Source organism: Corticium candelabrum, chromosome 1 (assembly GCF_963422355.1).
Source record: "Corticium candelabrum chromosome 1, ooCorCand1.1, whole genome shotgun sequence".
Lineage (NCBI taxonomy): Eukaryota > Metazoa > Porifera > Homoscleromorpha > Homosclerophorida > Plakinidae > Corticium > Corticium candelabrum.
In genome coordinates this window covers 13048341-13068048 of record NC_085085.1, presented here as the reverse complement: position 1 = coordinate 13068048, position 19708 = coordinate 13048341, and the positions used below count along the sequence as shown (strand labels likewise).

Below are 19708 nucleotides of genomic sequence, written 5' to 3'. Positions count from 1 at the left end.
TCTAGAATCATTTCGGTCTACAAAATATTTTTCAATTTTAATATAAAATATTTTCAATCCATACTTTTGCAGATTGCATAAAAGTATTTTCGATCTATAAAAATGCTTTTTTCCAGTTTAATTATTAAAATATTTTTGGCTATTATTTCCAGTCTCTACAGGTGCATTCCAGTCGACACGGTAGAAGTGTGTTTCCAGTGTTCAGCGCATGCAAACATTTACATAAAATTGTAACCATGCCATATACGACACAGCGATGGCAAAAAACCATACACAGTCACAGCAAGTTTAAAATTGATTTTAGTACAGTACTTTCTTGGACTTACAGCTGCTGCACAAATTCTAGGACTGCTGACGTCACATTAAACAGCAAACTGTTTTGCAAAATAGAAATCGGACAAATGCAATTGTAAGAAATAAACAGCAAAAGAGACACGAGTCATCAAGACAAAGAAAGAAAGTTCCAACTGCTTCAAGGATACCAATTCTCATCGATACCAGCTCCTGGCAAACACAGTCATTGCATATGTTTCAGCAAACATGTTCACTACGTTCCATACACTTCACTCACCACAAAGGGAAGTCGAATCTTTGTATTGTTTAATAGCAGGGTGGGACCATCCACCAAACGATTCAAAGTCACTAAACGAAGGATTGTTGTCAAAGTGCGGATACCTAAGGAAATCGGTCATACGACTATTTGATAGTAATCCGTATGTTACCATATCTGTATGTAACTATACCAAAGTTGAGATGAACTTCCTTTCGTATAGTCGTCTCCCATAATTTCGCTCCACTGTGACTCGGACGTATACACGCCTGTTACTTTCCTCAACTACATGCAGTGAAGTCTATGTATTAGGTTTGCATCGTATGACTTACATCTGGTACTGTACACATAATAAATAACAGAAACTATTCTAGGAGCGTTAGCTTACTTTGGCTGCTAACAGCATGTCACTAAAAAACTTTTGATTAGCACTTTTGTCACCGGACCAGCTCTACCAGAACAAAAGCAGTAGACAACTATTAATTATTACATAACTTTAGAAACCAACTGTGACATACAGATCGTTCTATGTCCAGCCACAACATGCCGTACTCGGTTCCATGGTCTCTCAGATAGTCCACTGTTCACAAACATACAAACATGGTAATAAATTGTTACTAAAGTTAATCTACATTAAGACAAGAAATGATATACAATAACTCTGCCAACAGCAAATGTTAAACAATGCCAACATCTGACTGCTATTTTGAAGACGGTGTGAGCATTAATAATTGTGTAGATATCAGAAGCTTAATTTCAGGGGGGTATGTGTGTGTGTGTGTGTGTGTGTGTGTGTGTGTGTGTGTGTGTGTGTGTGTGTGTGTGTGTGTGTGTGTGTGTGTGTGTGTGTGTGTGTGTGTGTGTGTACACACTGTGTATAATGCAATGGAAGCTCTGGATCAAACTCTCAGAGAGACATCACAGAAAAACAGGAACATTTTGGACGTGTTAACGTTCTTGCAAAACATTTTAACTAACAAAACAGTTCTTGTAATTCGAAAAGAAAAGGAATGTCATGTGGATGTTGCATATTTCAAAAGAATTGGCTAAATGTCCAAACATTTTTTACTGATTTTCTTTCTAAATATTTACCAACAAAAAACAAACTGAAACAATGTCTTCAAGAAAAGCTAATTGTTTAGTTGAGTTGATTACTTTTTAATTAAAAGTTAAGTATCCTAGTCCCCAGGCTCCCTTCTTTGCTCGCCTTAACGTAAACTGTGGGTGTGTCCCTACACGTGATTAGATCACGTGTTATTTAGTAAAGGGGCGAGCAGAGCCAATTAAACCACTCTGCTCTCCCCAAGGTACGCCAAGGTCTGGCCACGCGAGACTACAAAAAGGATTTTACCAAAACGTTTAGTATGTTTACCCCAACAGCTTATGTTGTATGAGATCGAGGAAGAGGGCCTCTACAGCGTTAATTAATTAAAACAAGTACACAAAATAATGACATACCTGTTTTCCTTACTTGACCTTCAGGATCTCCACAGCTGTAGCACGGAAACAAGTAGACGTCGACATGTGACATTCCAGCAGACCAAGCATTTGCAACCGTCTCTACAGCGTTTTTGTCAACGCCCCCTGGGCATGCGCAGGTGCACCGTTTGTTTATTCGTCTTTTCACAGATCACGATACACTCACCATTGCTGTGATGAGCTCTCACTATAGCGTAGCTGTAGCCATTGTTCTTCAGGCAACTGAATGCAGACTGGCTGGTCGGTTGAGAAACATCGACCCCATACACACCACCTAGAGGTTTTCCAATGGTCTCATTGAAATTTCGCTCCTCTATTGGCATTGCCCACGATGAAAAGATTAGAGCAGATACGATGAGAATACATGTACACGCAACAGTCGTAGACATGATCGATCAGAAGCTGGGTACATACGGGTACTGCATCCTTTTACCTTTGACACCAACCTCGGTTGTCTGACTACTCAAAGTAAATCAATTAGCCGATGAAATGAAATGTCAGAAGTGTAGTACACATTTCATGCTCATTTGTTATTCCTTTGCCTATCGGTGCTTGTTGATAGAAATGTGTTAGCTGCAGCTGCCTAGAGCTAAAATCTAATCTAGGCGTGCGTGCGCGCACACACACACACACACACACAAAACTCACTCACACATACACACACACACACACACACACACACACACACACACACACACACACACACAATTACAACAACAACATGTACCATTGCACCCCAGAGGTGGTACTGCATGCTTTCACACATGCCCAGTAACTGAGGACACACCTTACAACAGTGGGCGTGGTCAATACTTTGACTAATCTGTTAGCCAAGAGTATGACCCTATTCAAAGTGTTTGCGATGCGAGGTGTTGAGATGCTGAATCAGTGACAACCAACAGTTGCACTGACTTGGTGACCGATCAGCCCAATACTTTAAAATAAGGCGTTCATAGACCGTTGTTTTGCACATCCCGGATGTGCAAGTTCCGAGTGGAAACAGTCACTTTCTTGAACTGGTTTAGTTGTAAACGCGTTTAAGCTAAATTAGTAATTAAGGTTCATCTATAGTGCAAACACGGCCTTAGTGAAGACAACAGACTGAACTGTAAGGCGTATAAAAAATCAATACACTAATGCCATGTGAGATACAGACAAAACAAACTAGAAAATCTTTACAATCTCTTTTGAGCATAAATTTCAACCTAAAAATTCGAATTTCAATTAACTGTAAGCGTCCAGACCCTCATACGACCAAACCCTCTTTCTATCTGACTACACTTACTTACTTACCTTCGACGCACAGCTGCCTGTTCCTCTCCTAGACAACGATGACTCATCCTTCTGCTTCATCGCTTCTTTCGGCACTCTGTACGAGCCAGGACCCGGATTTTCATTCTATCGTCAAAAACATTCGCATTTGGACCGCCACGTCACTCTATCCTCGTCGATAGTACAGCTAGAGACTTGTTCACACATAATTTACTTACCACATTGAGGTAATCGTCAAATCGTGGGGCTTTCGTCGTGAATCCTTTCTTTTCGGTGTTCTCGTAGACAATCGTCTGGTATCTGCTCGGAATAGTACAGTTGTTCGCAGATGGCTTACTCCTCTGTCCTGAAAACGCACACATCTGTTGCAAGTTCGCATGACAATCAGACTCTTACACAATTTCTCATGAAATGTGGCCTGTAATTAGCCTCTTAGAATAGCCAACAAATTAGTTACCTTTGAATACTTTTCCTGGCTTGATAGGGCCACCGACAGACCTCGTTAGCGCCTCTAATTCGCTTCTGAGGCGAACGCTGTCGCTGGTAGCCATGCCCCCTGTTGCTATGACAGCAATAGGCCTCGGATTCCAACAAGACGTAGGTAGGTGCGCGCGATCTTTTGATTAATTTGTACTTGCTGACATCATCATTACGTATTTGTAGCGTACTGTATATAAATTATGTTTAGTAAAAATTTGTTAGTTTCTAGAATCATTTCAATCTGCAAAATATTTTCAATTTTAATATTAAAATATTTTCAATCCATACACTTTTGCAGATTGCATAAAAGTATTTTCGATCTATAAAAATGCTTTTTTCCAGTTTAATTATTAAAATATTTTTGGCTATTATTTCCAGTCTCTACAGGTGCATTCCAGTCGATACAGTATAAGTGTGTTTCCAGTGTTCAGCGCATGCAAACATTTACATAAAATTGTAAACATGCCATATACAACACAGCGATGGCAAAAAACCATACACAGTCACAGCAAGTTTAAAATAGATTTTAGTACAGTACTTTCTTGGACTTACAGCTGCTGCACAAATTCTAGGACTGCTGACGTCACATTAAACAGCAAACTGTTTTGCAAAAATAGAAATCGGACAAATGCAATTGTAAGAAATAAACAGCAAAAGAGACACGAGTCATCAAGACAAAGAAAGGAAGTTCCAACTGCTTCAAGGATACCAATTCTCATCAATACCAGCTCCTGGCAAACACAGTCATTGCATGTTTCAGCAAACATGTTCACTACGTTCAATACACTTCACTCACCACAAAGGGAAGACGAACCTTTGTATTGCTTTATAGCAGGGTGGGACCATCCACCAAACGATTCAAAGTCACTAAACGAAGGATTGCTGTCATAGTGCGGATACCTAAGGAAATCGGTCATACGACTATTTGATAGTAATCCGTATGTTACCATATCTGTATGTAACTATACCAAAGTTGAGATGAACTTCCTTTCGTATAGTCGTCTCCCATAATTTCGCTCCACTGTGACTCGGACGTATACACGCCTGTTACTTTCCTCAACTACATGCAATGAAGTCTATGTATTAGGTTTGCATCGTATGACTTACATCTGGTACTGTACACATAATAAATAACAGAAACTATTCTAGGAGCGTTAGCTTACTTTGGCTGCTAACAGCATGTCACTAAAAAACTTTTGATTAGCACTTTTGTCACCGGACCAGCTCTACCAAAATAAAAGCAGTAGACAACTATTAATTATTACATAACTTTAGAAACCAACTGTGACATACAGATCGTTCTATGTCCAGCCACAACATGCCGTACTTGGTTCCATGGTCTCTCAGATAGTCCACTGTTCACAAACATACAAACTAGTTACTAAAATTAATGTACATTAAGACAAGAAATGACATACAATAACTCTGCCAACAGCAAATGTTAAACAATGCCAACATCTGACTGCTAATTTGAAGACGGTGTGAGCATTAATAATTGTGTAGATATCAGAAGCTTAATTTCAGGTGTGCGTGTGTGTGTGTGTGTGTGTGTGTGTGTGTGTGTGTGTGTGTGTGTGTGTGTGTGTGTGTTATTGTGTGTATATACTGTGTATAATGCACTAGAAGCTCTGAATCAAACTCTCAGAGACATCACAGAAAAACGGGAACATTTTGGACGTGCTAACATTCTTGCGAAACGTTTTAACTAACAAACAGTTCTTGTAATTCGAAAAGAAAAGGAATGTCATGTGGATGTTGCATATTTCAAAAAAATTGGCTAAATGTCCAAATATTTTTACTGATTTTCTTTCTAAATATTCACCAACAAAAAAACAAACTCTAACAAAGTCTTCAAAAGCTAATTGTTTACTTGAGTTGATTACTTTTTAAGTTAAGTATCCTAGTCACCAGGCTCTTTTCTTTGCCCGACTTAACGTAAACTGTGGGGTGTGTCCTTACACGTGATTAGGTCACGTGTTATTTAGTAAAGGGGCACTCTGCTCTCGCCCCAGGTACGCTAAAGGTCTGGCCACGCGAGACTACAAAAAGGATTTTACCAAAACTTTTAGTACGTTTACCCCAACAGCTTACGTTGTATGAGATCGAGAAAGAGGGTCTCTACAGCGTTAATTAATTAAAATATGTACACAAAATAATGATATACCTGTTTCCCTTACTTGACCTCCAGGATCTCCACAGCTGTAGCACGGAAACAAGTAGACGTCGACATGCGACATTCCAGCAGACCAAGCATTTGCAACCGTCTCTACAGCGTTTTTGTCAACGCCCCCTGGGCAGGCGCAGATGCACCGTTTGTTTATTCGTCTTTTCACAGATCCCGATACACTCACCATCGCTGTAATGAGCTCTCACTATAGCGTAGCTGTAGCCGTTGTTCTTCAGGCAACTGAATGCAGACTGGCTGGTCGGTTGAGAAACATCGACCCCATACACACCACCTAGAGGTTTTCCAATGGTCTCATTGAAATTCCGCTCCTCTATCGGCATTGCCGACGATGAAAAGATTAGAGCAGATACGATGAGAATACATGTACACGCAACAGTCATAGACATGATCGATCAGAAGCTGGGTACATACGGGTACTGCAACCTTTAACCTTAGACACAAACCTCGGTTGTCCGACTACTCAAAATGGATCTTGTCTAGCTTGCAATGTCAGAAGTGTAGTACACATTTCATGGTCATTTGTTATTGTTTTGCCTATCGGTGCTTGTTGATAGAAATGTGTTAGCTGCAGCTGCCTAGAGAGCTAACTCTGTACAAATCTAATCTAGACTCGCGTGCGCGCACACATAACACACACACACACACACACACACACACACACACACACACACACACACACACACACACACACACACACACACACACACACACACACGCGCGCGCGCAGTGTACAGTCACTGTAGACTCCACTCCATGCATACCGATGTTGCTACACACACTATTACTGGTACATGCCCCGTACTGTGTAAATACATGATTACAAATTTATTCTAGCATGCACAAGCAGTTGCGTTAATTAAATAACACGTGACTATATTACGAACTACTTGCATGCATGGCTAAGCCTTCTTTCCCATCTTCAATACGAGATCGCGTAGTTCTCTATACTACTCCAGCTGTGACATTCGTGTTGCTGGCCGCTGCATTTTATCAGCTTATTCTTCACCGGGCGCAACTACTCGAGCTGCAACGTCTCATCAAGCCAACCACAGCTCCGGACTCGGACACGAGCATACATTCACCTGACGTAAAATTACTCTCGCGCTATTCGAGAGGAGCAATTTCGGACGATCTGGCAGCTTTGAACCATTATTTTGGTGCAGTTGCTGAGCGGCAGGTGAGTATATAGATCGATACAGACTGTTGTTTGCAATTGGTCTATAGAATGTCATTTTCCTGTATAGTTAAGGGAATATTTGCAAGCACGCTGTGTAAACAATCGGCATCTTTGCATACAAGGTAAGACTAAGGTTGCACCTCTAACACCTTCTGCTCACGCCTTTATTACACTTTGAACAATAGCTACAGACCGAATTGAGCAGCTTCGTGAAAGTGTAGTAAGAACGAAGAACGTAGAGGGTACCTATAGTATACAGCTGAAGTTGTCCTTGTATTGACTTAGATTAACCACGCACGAGCTAACTTAGTGTTTCCTTCACACCACAGAGGTGCAATACATTTGCTTCCTAACGTTGCATGATGAGGGCCGTGCGTGATCATAGACGTAGGAAGCAGGGGGCACAGGAGCCCGTGTCCCCACTTTTCCCATGTTCCGAGTTTGAAAACTCTGTTCTCCACGTTGCCATTGACTTCTGTACCCATCGTGTCAGTGTAAGAACAATATGTTTTGAACGAAATTTCAATTCATAGGGCTGTCGGAAGAATACTTAGGCTGATCTAGAGATTTAGACCTGACGGTACCTGTTACGTAACATCATCTACAGCTGAACGAACATTCTCTTGTCTGAGACGGTTGAAAAACCTTACCTAGGTCTTCAATTAATGACCCAGCCAAGACTGAACGGCTTACACGTCCACTAAGACAGAGCAGATTACCTGAACTTGCAAAGAAATTTGTTGCTGTGGATGAATCAACGTAGAAGAAAGTATTTAGTTGCATTGTACTTGCATGCCGTTAGGGCATATATGAATACGTTGTGTACTGTCATGTCTTATTGTAGGTGACCGGTACACTAACATTGGTGTTACACTGTACCATGTACATGTATTAGCTGTTAGTTAACTCAGTTTGCATTGCGTTCATGTGTTATATAAGGTGATACTGCATGTATGCACGGATGCACGCAAATCACCTCATGCATGTATGTAAACCTTACAGCTGGATGATCGAGTTCGCATGTACGTGTACAGCTCTATAGGCTGCAGAAGCGAAGGCGAGCCTAGGCAGGCGTGGATGTCTATATGTGGGGTATATGATTTTTAACTTAAATTTTGAGCAGATTTGCAGCGAGCATGCATCCCTCTAGAAGAGATGGGGTATTAGAAGAGCGAGATTCAGATTGTGACCCCGTCATCTTCTTACTCTTCTGTACATGTACATTGTACAGTCAAACCTCGATATTCCGACACCTGATAATTCGACATCCTCGCTTTCTGACGACGGTACACGTAAAACCAATTTACACGAGTCACAGTCACTGTGTATTAAATTTTGTTACCGATAATCTGACAGTCGCGTTAGTCCGACAGAAACCACTGGAACAAAGTGGTCAGAATAACGAAGTATGACTCTAAACCATTGAAGGCGGTTGATGGAGGAGTCATAATGGAGTCCAGCATGTCAAATGAGTTAGAGGGAACTGTGAAGTCTACTAAGAAAGCCTTAATTGCCTGTGACATTGGCACAGCTGGGCTTGACTGTGATGGGATGTTACGAGAGATGACGTCAAATGTCTGAGCAGATTGAAAGTTATGCTGAAAAACTAAAGTTTGGAGCGAAACAAGATCTAGCAGGAAAAGACCAGGAAAACAAATCAACGAAGAATAGTACGATGCATGAAACGAGAAGTGAAGTTTCCTTAGCTGACAGCAGGCAAAGTTAGCACGGCAAAGAGAGAAGTGGTTGAGAACAAATGGACTTTGGTTAATTAAACAGATGCAATTGAAGACACTCTTTGAAACAATTGTGTGTGGTGTGTGTGTGCTTGTGTGTGTGTGTGTGTGTGTGTGTGTGTGTGTGTGTGTGTGTGTGTGTGTGTGTGTGTGTGTGTGTGTGTGTGTGTGTGTGTGTGTGTGTGTGTGTGTGTGGTGCGTGTGCGTGTGTGCGTGTGCGTGCGCACGTGCGTGTGATAAGGCAAGTTCAGATTCCATGTGTCATAGCAACCTCTTATAAGCGAAGCAGTTAGTACCATAATTGGTTTAATACAATGTATAAGAGTCAAGTTGCTTTTTAGATTGAGCTGATTTAGAAATGCTGTTGTACAGACAGAACTATTAAAGAATATAGAATAGATTTGGTCATCTAGAGAGTTACTGGCAGGCTTTTGTAGCTCTTGTATGGTTCAGTCAAACATTGACTTGCAGACTTGCATTGCAATTTAATAGGCAAGAAAGGCGACAAAGGAAGTGATGGGCAAATTGGTGTCCAAGGTGTCAAAGGTACTTTTGAAAACTTATACGTTTGCAAGAAGTAGTATTTCACACTCTAATTGTTTGTAGGAAATTTGGGACCAAGAGGATCTACTGGTTATTCAGGTTGTTAGCACTGTATCCATTTTATGTAAAGTTGAAAAGTTAATTGAACGACTACAGGTACGAAAGGTAACAAAGTGGTTGAGAACAAATGGACTTTGGTTAATTAAACAGATGCAATTGAAGACACTCTTTGAAACAATTGTGTGTGCGTGTGTGCGTGTGTGTGTGCTTGTGTGTGTGTGTGTGTGTGTGTGTGCTTGTGTGTGTGTGTGTGTGTGTGTGTGTGTGTGTGTGTGTGTGTGTTTGTGTGTGTGTGTGTGTGTGTGTGTGTGTGTGTGTGTGTGTGTGTGTGTGTGTGTGGTGTGCGTGTGCGCGCGTGCGTGTGATAAGGCAAGTTCAGATTCCATGTGTCATAGCAACCTCTTATAAGCGAAACAGTTAGTACCATAATTGGTTTAATACAATGTATAAGAGTCAAGTTGCTTTTTAGATTGAGCTGATTTAGAAATGCTGTTGTACACACAGAACTATTAAAGGATATAGAATAGACTTGGTCATCTAGAGAGTTACTGGCAGGCTTTTGTAGCTCTTGTATGGTTCAGTCAGACATTGACTTGCATACTTGCATTGCAATTTAATAGGCAAGAAAGGCGACAAAGGAAGTGATGGGCAAATTGGTGTCCAAGGTGTCAAAGGTACTTTTGAAAACTTATACGTTTGCAAGAAGTAGTATTTCACACTCTAATTGTTTGTAGGAAATTTGGGACCAAGAGGATCTACTGGTTATTCAGGTTGTTAGCACTGTATCTATTTTATGTAAAGTTGAAAAGTTAATTGAACGACTACAGGTACGAAAGGTAACAAAGGAGATCGTGGGATTCGAGGATTTCAAGGCGTGAAAGGTGATTTTAGTTAATTCTTAAAATAATTGCAAAACCTTGACTTTTCAATATTAATATATGGTTTACAGGCTATATCGGACCATCAGGATATACTGGAAGGCCAGGTTAGTCAAGTTGTTGGCAATTCATACCACAAGGTAGCAAAGTCAGTTCCAGCTAACTTTAACCCCGGAGGCCACTTGTGGGAGGGCATTTTGTAACTAGATTATGTCATAGTAAACTGAGAGCGTTATCGAACAAACAATTTAACATGCCAATAGCATGACTGCATTTTTAGAGACTACATGGATGTAGAAACCACCACCAGCATCGACTACATGACACACTGATGGTCTAAAGTCAAAGAATTGGGGATGTTTTACTGTTTAGAGGAAGGTTTCCCAAAGCTATTGATCCGTTTAGACTATTATCAGTAACATTACCAGCTACGTTTACAGTAGTTACCCCTCAGATAGCTAAAAGTTTCAAGGTGCTAATCACGTACTGGCTGTTCATTGGTCAGCTCCTTGATGCAATATGATAACACGCTAATGCATTTCTCGGACTCCCCCTCTAGATAAAACACAACGGTTGTTTAACGATCGATTTCCCCATAAAACTCAACTTAACCTAATCATTCTTTTAAAGATCTAGTCGCTGGGGTGCCTTCCTGATACGAGAGGACCGCCGCAACGATGTCTTGTTTACTGGATTCAAATTATCGCCCAGTCCGACTTTATCTCTCTCCCAGGTCCTCGTTTGTCCTGAATCTCTGTTGTAGAAAAGGTTCGTTCTGCTCAGTCGCTCTTTCTTCTTCGGGCCTTTCGGGAAGAGTATTGCTTTGGTCAAGACCGACATCGCTCCTCTGTTGTTCCTCGTCAACCCCGGCCCTTCCGTGAATTTCTCGTCCTCTCTCTTTCCCTTCTAGATCTGTGCTGTCTTTCTTTGGTGTGTTCGTGTGATCCTTTCTGATAACTCGATCCGATGTGTGCTGGCGCAGTCCGAGATGATCTATATGCCTTCGTATGATACGACCATCTTCCAGTTCGCACTGGTATGATACTTGCCCCGTCTTTTCCGTCACCTGGGCTGGAATCTAGCGAGGTCCCGTTCCAAAGTTTCGGACAAAAAAGGCTTGCTCCCTTCTGTTGCATTTCCGGCTTTGGAATCTAGTATCGTGATTTTCTTTTGAACTTCCTGTTTCCTGCGAACGTGTCTACTATAATTCGGTCTAATGAGGTCGAGTCTGATGCGCGGTCTCCTTACCAAGAGTAGCTCTGCTGGCGTTGAGCCTGTGGTGGCGTGCGGCGTATTGCGGCATGCCAACAAAAACGTTTGCAGTTTTTCATTCAAGCTTTCTGTTTTCAGCTTCCTTAGTCCATCCTTGAGGGTTTTTACCGCCCGTTCGGCTAGTCTGTTAGACGACGGGTGATAAGGTGCTAATTTTGTATGGATTATGTCTTGACTCTCGCAAACGTACGAAATTTGCTACTCGTAAAGTACGTGCCATTGACAGATACCAAACTTTCGGGAATCCCATAATTGCAAACGACGTCTTCAGTTTCTCGAGCGTAACTTCTGTGGTAGCTGGCTGGGTTGCATATAGTCCAACAATGACAAGAAACATTCTCCCCATGAACGGTCTTGCATAATCTACGTGAATGCGCGACCATGGTCGTTCCGGCCATAACCATGGGTGTAGCGGAGCCCGAAGTGGTGCCTTTACGTGTTGTTGACATCTTTCACACGCTCACACAGTTTCTTCCAGATCGTTGTCCATTCCCGGCCACCACAGGTAACTTCTCGCAACAGCCTTCATTTTGGTCATGCTAGAGTGCCCCGTATGCAGTTCGGCAATGATTGCTGGACGCTCAGCTATAGGAATGATCACTCGATCGCCTCACAACACACAACCCTCTCTCACGGAAAGTTTATCCGTCTTCTCCATGCAGTATGGTAGTAATTCATTATCCATTGTTCTCGGCCACCCTTCCATGGTATAATGTAGCACTCTGCTCATCCACGGGTCTCTTCTTCTTGTCTTGAGCTTTATGTCTTTGGCTGTCACCGGGGTCGTAGCCATGTACTATATTGCTAGAATTCTCTCTTTTTCCATCTGATCGTTGTCTGCTGTGGCTTCCATTGGAAGTCTACTCGAAGCACCCGCACAGAAGTTATCTTTCCCGGGTGTATATTTGATTGTATATTGATAAGCCGCCAATGCCAAGGCCCATCGTTGAATCCTGCTAGATGCCAAAGCAGGTACCGATCTGTTTTTATCAAACACGCCTATTAATGGTTTATAATCGGTCACTCCTGTGAAAGATCGACCAAAAACATAGTTATGAAACTTTTTTACCGCAAAGATCGACGCCAAACCTTCCTTATCTATCTGTGCGTAGTCCTTCTCCGCTTCGGTTAGTGTACGAGAGACGAACGCAATCGGTCTTTCCTCTCCACTTGGCATTCTGTAGACTAATACTGCACCCACACGATACGGCGATGCGTCACAGATGACTACACTCGGCTTCCTTGGGTCAAAGTGTACTAAGACCCTTAATGTTGAAAGCGCCTTTTGCTCGATTGAATGCTCCGCCCTGTCGTTCCGTTCACCTCCAAGGTTAGTGATTTTTAACATCTCATAAAGAGGTGCTAGCATGCTGGCTAGCCGTGGAACAAACTTGCCATAGTAATTGAGAAGGTCCAAGAAATTCTTTAGCGCTGTCACATTGGTTGGTGTAGGCGCTCGTCTCAACGCTTGTAGTGTTTCACCCGTTGGGTGTAGTCTTTGGACATCGATTCTGTGACCTAAGTAGACAACCGATGGTGCCGCTACCATGCACTTTTCTCTCTTTAGTCGTAGGCTTGCTTCTTACAGCCTCTTCAAAACTTCCTGAAGATTATCGTAGCTGTTCCTTGAAGTTGTAATAAGCTTTCCATCATCCATTAAAATATCGCGGGCGCTATTTTCTAGTTTGTTTCTAAATTGTTTCCAACCCAGGTAGGAAAGGAGAGAGAGGATTCAAAGGCTTCATGGGTGTGGTCGGTCAAAAAGGGGCTAGTGGCGAAAAAGGAGATAAAGGGGAAAAAGGAGATGATGGAAATAGCATTGGTAAGATTAGTGCTAATTGTGTAATATTAACAATTATTTGTCATAATGTTAATTTTTAGATGTTCCAGTAATTACCAGTCATCCACAAGATGTCGTCGCGATGCAGTCTAGAGATGCCATATTTAATTGCAGAGCTGAAGCTATACCAAAACCCAAAATCCGCTGGCTAAAGCTGTACTCTGCTATGTCTCAATCTCGAGCAACCACATATGCAAACGGAAACGGCACGCTAGTCATTCGTAATGTCGGTCGCCAAAACGCCGGAACATACGTATGTGTAGCAGAAAATATTTTGGGTACGGCAAAAAGTTATGCAGTTTTAGTCGTTCGAGGTAAGTCCCGTATAAGGTTTAAACTGTAATCGAGCTGCAAATTTGTTTATGTACGCGTTTGGCCGGCCATGCACATTGCGACAATTCCAGATCCAAGCTGCGTGCATTCTATTACTAATATAATTACATAGAAGTGCATGTTATTGATTTTGAGGTGCATGAATTGAGCGTTGCAATGCGGTGTGGTGTTGACAACGCATACAGAAATGCTATAAATGTTGTGAGTGCATGCACAAACGTTCTAGTGTTTGCACTTATACGGCGCTTTCTTGTATTAGATGAAACAAGTATTAATTATGAGTACGAAACATTTCCTCCTGACAATTGCAACTATCTACCAAGTATGACTTGCCGAATGTTTGGAAGACACTTATTTCGGCAGGTCAGCGCCGTAGAAAAGAAGTCCGTTGTTGTATACAATGCATATGTGGATGTGTTGAGACTGTCTCGTATCAGAGCGAAAGCAAAACGCATTTTGATAATGGAGTCGCTTGTTAATACTTCGATTGTCTCCAATGTTCATGATATATTGAGACTCTCCATCGTCAATTCCACGGTTGGACAAATAGAATTTGAAAACGTCACTGCAAACTATACTGCAATGAACAATTCCGTAATTTTGTCTGGACGATTTTCTACAACAATATTCGAAGGTAATTTCTAATAACAAAGTTTGCACGCAATAATTTTACAAATTACTGATATGAAGAAATTGGTTAAGGCTTATTATTTCCTAGCTTTTTATTGCGAAGTCCTTTGTTAACTAAATAGATTACCATTGCACAGTTACTGATAGCACCGTTTTAGTTTTTGCATGCACACGCAAGCATACGCGCACGCCACACACACACACACACACACACACACACACACACACACACACACACACACACACACACACACACACAGACAGACACAGACACAGACACAGACACAGACACAGACACAGACACAGACACAGACACAGAGGCTAATAAGATCACTAACGCAAACGAGCTTACGCAAATCCCCGTATATGCATGTTTGTAACGGCAGAACTAAAACTAAAAATAGCATGGCTACAACATTTGCTATAGAGTAGTTACATAATATAGTTTGCTTTGTCAATGTTTGTGTAAATTTGCAATGGCAGGATACAGATCGACTAATATCGTTATCTACAATACAAGTATGAGAAATGTGTCTATTTCAAGCCATTATCACCGGAAACTGAGACTACCGTGGAGAAGTTCTTGGACTAGTTCCTCGTGGCCCGCAGACAAATACGGATTCGCGAACGTGACCAATCACACGATCATTAATGGCAGCTTTGTTAATGTTATTTTCAAAAACTTGCTGTTTTACCACTACGCTGCGATCAACTCTACGTTCGTCAATTGCTTCTTTATCAACGTTTCTTTCATCAACATAACTTTACTTAACGTTTCAATAATAAACTCGACATACACGAACGTATCGTCAGTCATGATGACTCAGATCAATACCACGTGGATCAATACGATTACCACCAATACAAGCTTAGCATTTTTTGTATGGAAAAACGTTAGCTATTTTGGCTCGAAATCGTACAACGTTACCATGGTAAATGGTACTATGCTGGAAATCAAATATGTCAACTCAAGTTTTGAATTCGTAGTTTGGTTGAGTCTATACATCGATGAAATCAAACAGGAAAATGTATCTATGACAAATTTCACTGGCGCCAAGATAGCAGCATTTAACATTGTTGGACGAAACTTGACTTACGTCAATTCCACTTTCTTCATGTGTACAGATTGGAATGCTACTCTATTCAATACTACATATAGCAATGTTACATCGATCGGATCAAACGCTGTCAATATAACAGACAGGCATGGAATCGTTGTAAACAGCACGTACATTGATTATTTTACTTATAATGTGACAACAATAGCAGCTTACATACACCGGGCGTCGTACTTTGTGTCACGAGACGTCATTCGTGGTTTCAGATACTATTGGAATTCTTGGACGTCGTCGTATTACAACGCTTGGATGTACGAAAGTGACACTTTGCAAAGACTGCATGTTTACAACTACCACAGGAACGAGTTTGACCCTTTTATGCTTAGCTCTTGGCGACCAGTGTTGTGGCCACGCTACAGCGACTACTGGATTTGGAGGGACTGGTGGAGTGGAAATGAATGGGAGAGATTCCAAAGGCAAGAAAGATGGAGAAACAAAGAATCTATTGATTCCTGGTGGTTCAGACCGACACAATGGCAGTGGAGACTTCGTCAAAGTGATTATTTCTACGAGGTGAACGAGCGTCGTTGTCCACGATGTTTCATTAACTGGTCTATCGTAAACAGCAATTTAGTATACGTCAATCCTTGCAACAGTTTTCTTTTCCAAAACGCAACAATTACGAGAGGCACAGCTATTTGGCCAAGATGGTGCTTCTATAATTGACTTCAGAATTATAGACGAAGCTGACCGGCGAATCAGCTAAATTCGAGCGATTCTTTGTAGCTATAGTTTACTCTCGGACTTGTCCATCTTCCTTTAGATGTTTCAATTGTTTGTCCATGTATGTACAAGTACAAACGTGTTTGTATATGTTTGTACAAGGTATGTTTGTATATGAGGAAGCTAGAAGCTAAACTTGACATGGTCAACGTTCAAAAATTGATTTGTTGACATCAACTTGATCTAAAATGCATCGAAACGAAAACGCTGTTGTTGTACGTGCATGCTTGGATATGGCCGTTTACAAAATAATTAAGTGGTTTAGAATATCTCGGTCTTATAGCGTAGTAAACCGTTTCCTGTATGTAGCAAGAGTGCATGAGTGGTTGGAGAACATCTAGACAGCACTGTTCTGTTTCACTCGCTTTCCATCAAATAATATCTAGCTAAACAATTACTATTTTGACATCATTGCAAGTTTGTTGGAAACAACAATTTAGCAAGCAAGCAAAATAGCGTTGCAGAGTCTAGCTAGTGAACACACAACAATGTCTCTTGTGACAAACTACTAGGCTACAGGCACACACACACACACACACACACACACACACACACACACACACCTTTCTTATCCAATCATCTACATCTAAGATGTTACAACAAAAAGCACCGCTCTTACTAAAACGGCTCAATTGCACCAGTCAACAAGTCACACTGACACATCATCTAGACCACAAGGCTGCCTTGTTACTGCACATAGATGAATGCAGTTTGTCTAAAGTATCCGAAGCGACCGGCATCTTTGTAGTGCAGACTCTTTGTTCTTGTTCCCGTGCGGTAACATCCGTGGCCATCCTTACAGCTGCTCACTCCAATTCCCAGAGCATAGTCATCAAGCCTACACATCGAGTGACCAGAGTTGTCCCCAATGCATCCAATACGACTAATAGTGTGACGATATCCCACGTTCGGATTAGTGCCGTGATTACATCCGTTTCCCAAATTTAGTCCACACCACTGTTTGTTGGCTTTATAGGTGAGATTAGGGGGAATGTGAAAGGCGGATCTGAGCTTCTGAAAATTGTAATTCTCACTAACGGTAACGCCAAACTTGCTGGCAAATAGTCGAGAGAGCGATAATCCAAGATTATGACTGAACACAGCACAGCTGGTTTGAGGTCCCTTAAAGCACACCTTCACTTTCCGTCCTGGGATACTAATCCAGCCCCTGTTTTTCATCGAACGCAGGTCTCTAATGTTTTCAGCGGTATTCGGATTGATGAGGGCGTTGCTATACCAGAATGTGCTCTTCGGGGCGAACTCGGTAGTGCTGCCGCAAGCTCGACCAACTAGTGTCCAACCACCTGAGGTCATATCACAGTACGTCTGCATGAAGAGAAGCTAAGATTACTACACGACACAAACATTTATTTCTATTTGCAAACAAGCAGTGGCGTAGGCAGGCTCTGAAGACTGGAAGGCATGCAAAGTACGCCGCTATGGTGAATGAAATTTGCAGCAGAATCCGTTCCTTATAGAAGGGCAGCCCTCCACTTCTACCAGCATCGAACCTAGCTGCCACCAATGTAAGCTCGAGTATCCAGCCGGTCGCTCCCCCCGCGGGAGACACGACCGGCTGGACGCTCGAGCCCACCTAGTCTCGTGCAGCTAGACCCTTTCCGCTGCCCGGAAGTATGACGCGATGGGAAAAGGTCTGGCTACGCGAGACTAGAGCCTCCCATGCACCCAATATCTAGTACATGACATTGAACGCTCAACTACAAATGCATCTGACTGCATCTAAGCTTCAACTCTCCATAGCATAGATCTGCAAAAGTGTCAACTGCACGATCTGGATCTATTGCTTGTGACAAGTCTCTTTTTTTCAATGGTCCTAATAGCCATGTCGTTTAGCCTCTCTTGCCCCATGCAAGGACGTCACGAGGGACTCAAGAGTCATGAGGGGACTCATCAATAAGTTGAACATGCGACGTTATAGAGAACGCGTAACATTTCAAAACTAAAACGTTTTAGGACTGCTTAATTCTCAAACAACCCGAGACTAAATACAATATTCTTAACAAACCACGCCCTAAAAAATGGGGGAGGGTAGCTCCTACCCTATAGCCCATTATGGCATAGTACTTGACGCCCTTGCCCCATGACTGAAATTTGAGGAAAACGTGCCCGTACCAGCCCCGTGCCCGCACCAGGCCCCGTGCCCGTACCAGGCCCCGTGCCCGTATCAGGTCTCGTGCCTGTACCAGGCCTCATGCATAGCTACGCCACTGTCAGTCTGAAACAAGCAAACGCGGCTGTTTCAACGTATACATGCAGCAGGCATGCAGATATGTCTAGATATGCAGCAAACTCCACAGATTTACAACAGACTCTGCTGAGATGGCTCGTGCAGTGAGCTAAGTCGATGCATCTAACCTTGTAATTTGACCAACCGGTGCCTCTCAGTAGGTAAGCCTTCGAGTGCTGACTACCTCGAAAACCTCTGTCGTAGTACTCTTTACAGCTACTAGCGATTGTTGGTGCCACGATACTTGTGAGTCTGAAATGTAACCGGTTACAATTGGCTGTATACAAACGGTATGTGGTCTGTGATTAGTAATTCTGGTTACTTGACGTATTTCCAGTTTGAACCGTCGCACACGACAAGATGGCTGTTGCGTGGGTTCATGTATATTTCGCCTTTGTTTCTAGCGGTACAAGTTCCGCCCACGTACTTTACAGCTATCTTGGAAATTTGGGATCCCTTCAATCAACAAGGAAATCTTAGAGTATAACATTCACATACGCACGCACACACACACACACACACACACACGCACACACAAACACAGTGACACACACAACACACACACACACACACACACACACACACACACACACACACACACACACACACACACACACACACACAGCTGCAAAACACGCACATGATCAGCACATGCATGCACGAACATGCATGTATACGCGTACGCTATAGCTCATACAGTTTGCATGTTTACCTGATTTCCTGGTTCTCCTCTTTCTCCTATTAAAAATAGATTGATAAGCATTGCTACCGGTATCTACATATAAAGAATACAGTCTTATAACCACTTGCCTTTTGCCCCTTTTGTCCCCATACTTCCAGCAGAACCGCGTTCGCCTTTGGCGCCTCTGTCGCCTCTTTCGCCTCTTTCGCCTCTGTCGCCTTTTTGGCCCTCTTCACCTATGAAAATACTAACAATCTTCATAAATCCAACTCTTCAACGTTTGTGGTACCACGTACCTGGTGGACCAACACTCACAGCTCCCGGAGGTCCAGGAGGTCCGGGTGCGCCTAGATGAGAAGATAACATACTTATGCATGACATTTATTTAATTACGTAAGAATCAAGAAATTTACCGTCACTCCCATTGAAGCCAGGTTGTCCTGTGCAGAAAAAATTGTGTCTAAGTTTCACCTAAATTTTATGGTAACGAGTAGATGCA

At 42.2% G+C, this 19708-nt stretch overlaps 3 protein-coding genes across 3 annotated transcripts; 1 reads left to right on the top strand and 2 right to left on the bottom strand.

Annotated features, from left to right (window-relative positions):
• Positions 1 to 200: 200 nt before the first annotated feature.
• LOC134176211 (uncharacterized) lies at positions 201 to 6382 on the bottom strand. Its single transcript, XM_062642897.1, has 17 exons — positions 6133 to 6382; positions 5946 to 6071; positions 5075 to 5136; positions 4945 to 5007; positions 4750 to 4841; positions 4578 to 4681; positions 3759 to 3863; positions 3520 to 3647; positions 3323 to 3427; positions 2464 to 2488; positions 2196 to 2393; positions 2009 to 2134; positions 1069 to 1130; positions 939 to 1001; positions 744 to 835; positions 572 to 675; positions 201 to 504 (listed from the first exon to the last, which is right to left on the bottom strand). The coding sequence occupies exons 1-17, from the start codon at positions 6353 to 6355 to the stop codon at positions 473 to 475; spliced, it is 1710 nt and encodes a 569-aa protein (XP_062498881.1). The 5' UTR covers positions 6356 to 6382; the 3' UTR covers positions 201 to 472.
• Positions 6383 to 6864: 482 nt separating this feature from the next.
• Positions 6865 to 16456, top strand: LOC134192843 (uncharacterized). The gene is made up of 12 exons (XM_062661605.1): positions 6865 to 7146; positions 7214 to 7268; positions 9375 to 9428; positions 9489 to 9524; positions 10106 to 10159; positions 10220 to 10255; positions 10313 to 10366; positions 10435 to 10470; positions 13347 to 13457; positions 13517 to 13789; positions 14068 to 14442; positions 14922 to 16456. The coding sequence occupies exons 1-12, from the start codon at positions 6865 to 6867 to the stop codon at positions 16220 to 16222; spliced, it is 2667 nt and encodes an 888-aa protein (XP_062517589.1). The 3' UTR covers positions 16223 to 16456.
• Positions 16457 to 16629: 173 nt separating this feature from the next.
• On the bottom strand, positions 16630 to 19688 carry LOC134182240 (uncharacterized). Its single transcript, XM_062649626.1, has 7 exons — positions 19623 to 19688; positions 19506 to 19556; positions 19338 to 19445; positions 19240 to 19265; positions 18850 to 18983; positions 18656 to 18779; positions 16630 to 17605 (listed from the first exon to the last, which is right to left on the bottom strand). Exons 3-7 carry the CDS (start codon positions 19357 to 19359, stop codon positions 16967 to 16969), a joined length of 945 nt encoding a protein of 314 aa, XP_062505610.1. The 5' UTR covers positions 19360 to 19445; positions 19506 to 19556; positions 19623 to 19688; the 3' UTR covers positions 16630 to 16966.
• Between the last annotated feature and the right edge of the window lie 20 nt (positions 19689 to 19708).

What these genes read in the sequence shown, in the direction of transcription:
- LOC134182240 (XM_062649626.1), bottom strand. Translation starts at nt 19,359, where the DNA reads ATGGGGACAAAAGGGGCAAAAG. An exon ending in GGGGACAAAAGGGGCAAAAG is followed by an intron (nt 19,266 to 19,337) that starts GCAAGTGGTTAT and finishes TATTTTTAATAG; the next exon opens with GAGAAAGAGGAGAACCAGGA. An exon ending in GAGGAGAACCAGGAAATCAG is followed by an intron (nt 18,984 to 19,239) that starts GTAAACATGCAA and finishes TGTTGATTGAAG; the next exon opens with GGATCCCAAATTTCCAAGAT.
- LOC134192843 (XM_062661605.1), top strand. Translation starts at nt 6,865, where the DNA reads ATGGCTAAGCCTTCTTTCCCATCTTCAATACGAGATCGCGTAGTTCTC. An exon ending in AGGATCTACTGGTTATTCAG is followed by an intron (nt 9,525 to 10,105) that starts GTTGTTAGCACT and finishes GCAATTTAATAG; the next exon opens with GCAAGAAAGGCGACAAAGGA. An exon ending in AGGATATACTGGAAGGCCAG is followed by an intron (nt 10,471 to 13,346) that starts GTTAGTCAAGTT and finishes TTTCCAACCCAG; the next exon opens with GTAGGAAAGGAGAGAGAGGA.
- LOC134176211 (XM_062642897.1), bottom strand. Translation starts at nt 6,355, where the DNA reads ATGTCTATGACTGTTGCGTGTACATGTATTCTCATCGTATCTGCTCTA. An exon ending in GGAAGTTCATCTCAACTTTG is followed by an intron (nt 4,682 to 4,749) that starts GTATAGTTACAT and finishes CGATTTCCTTAG; the next exon opens with GTATCCGCACTATGACAGCA. An exon ending in GGAAGTTCATCTCAACTTTG is followed by an intron (nt 676 to 743) that starts GTATAGTTACAT and finishes CGATTTCCTTAG; the next exon opens with GTATCCGCACTTTGACAACA.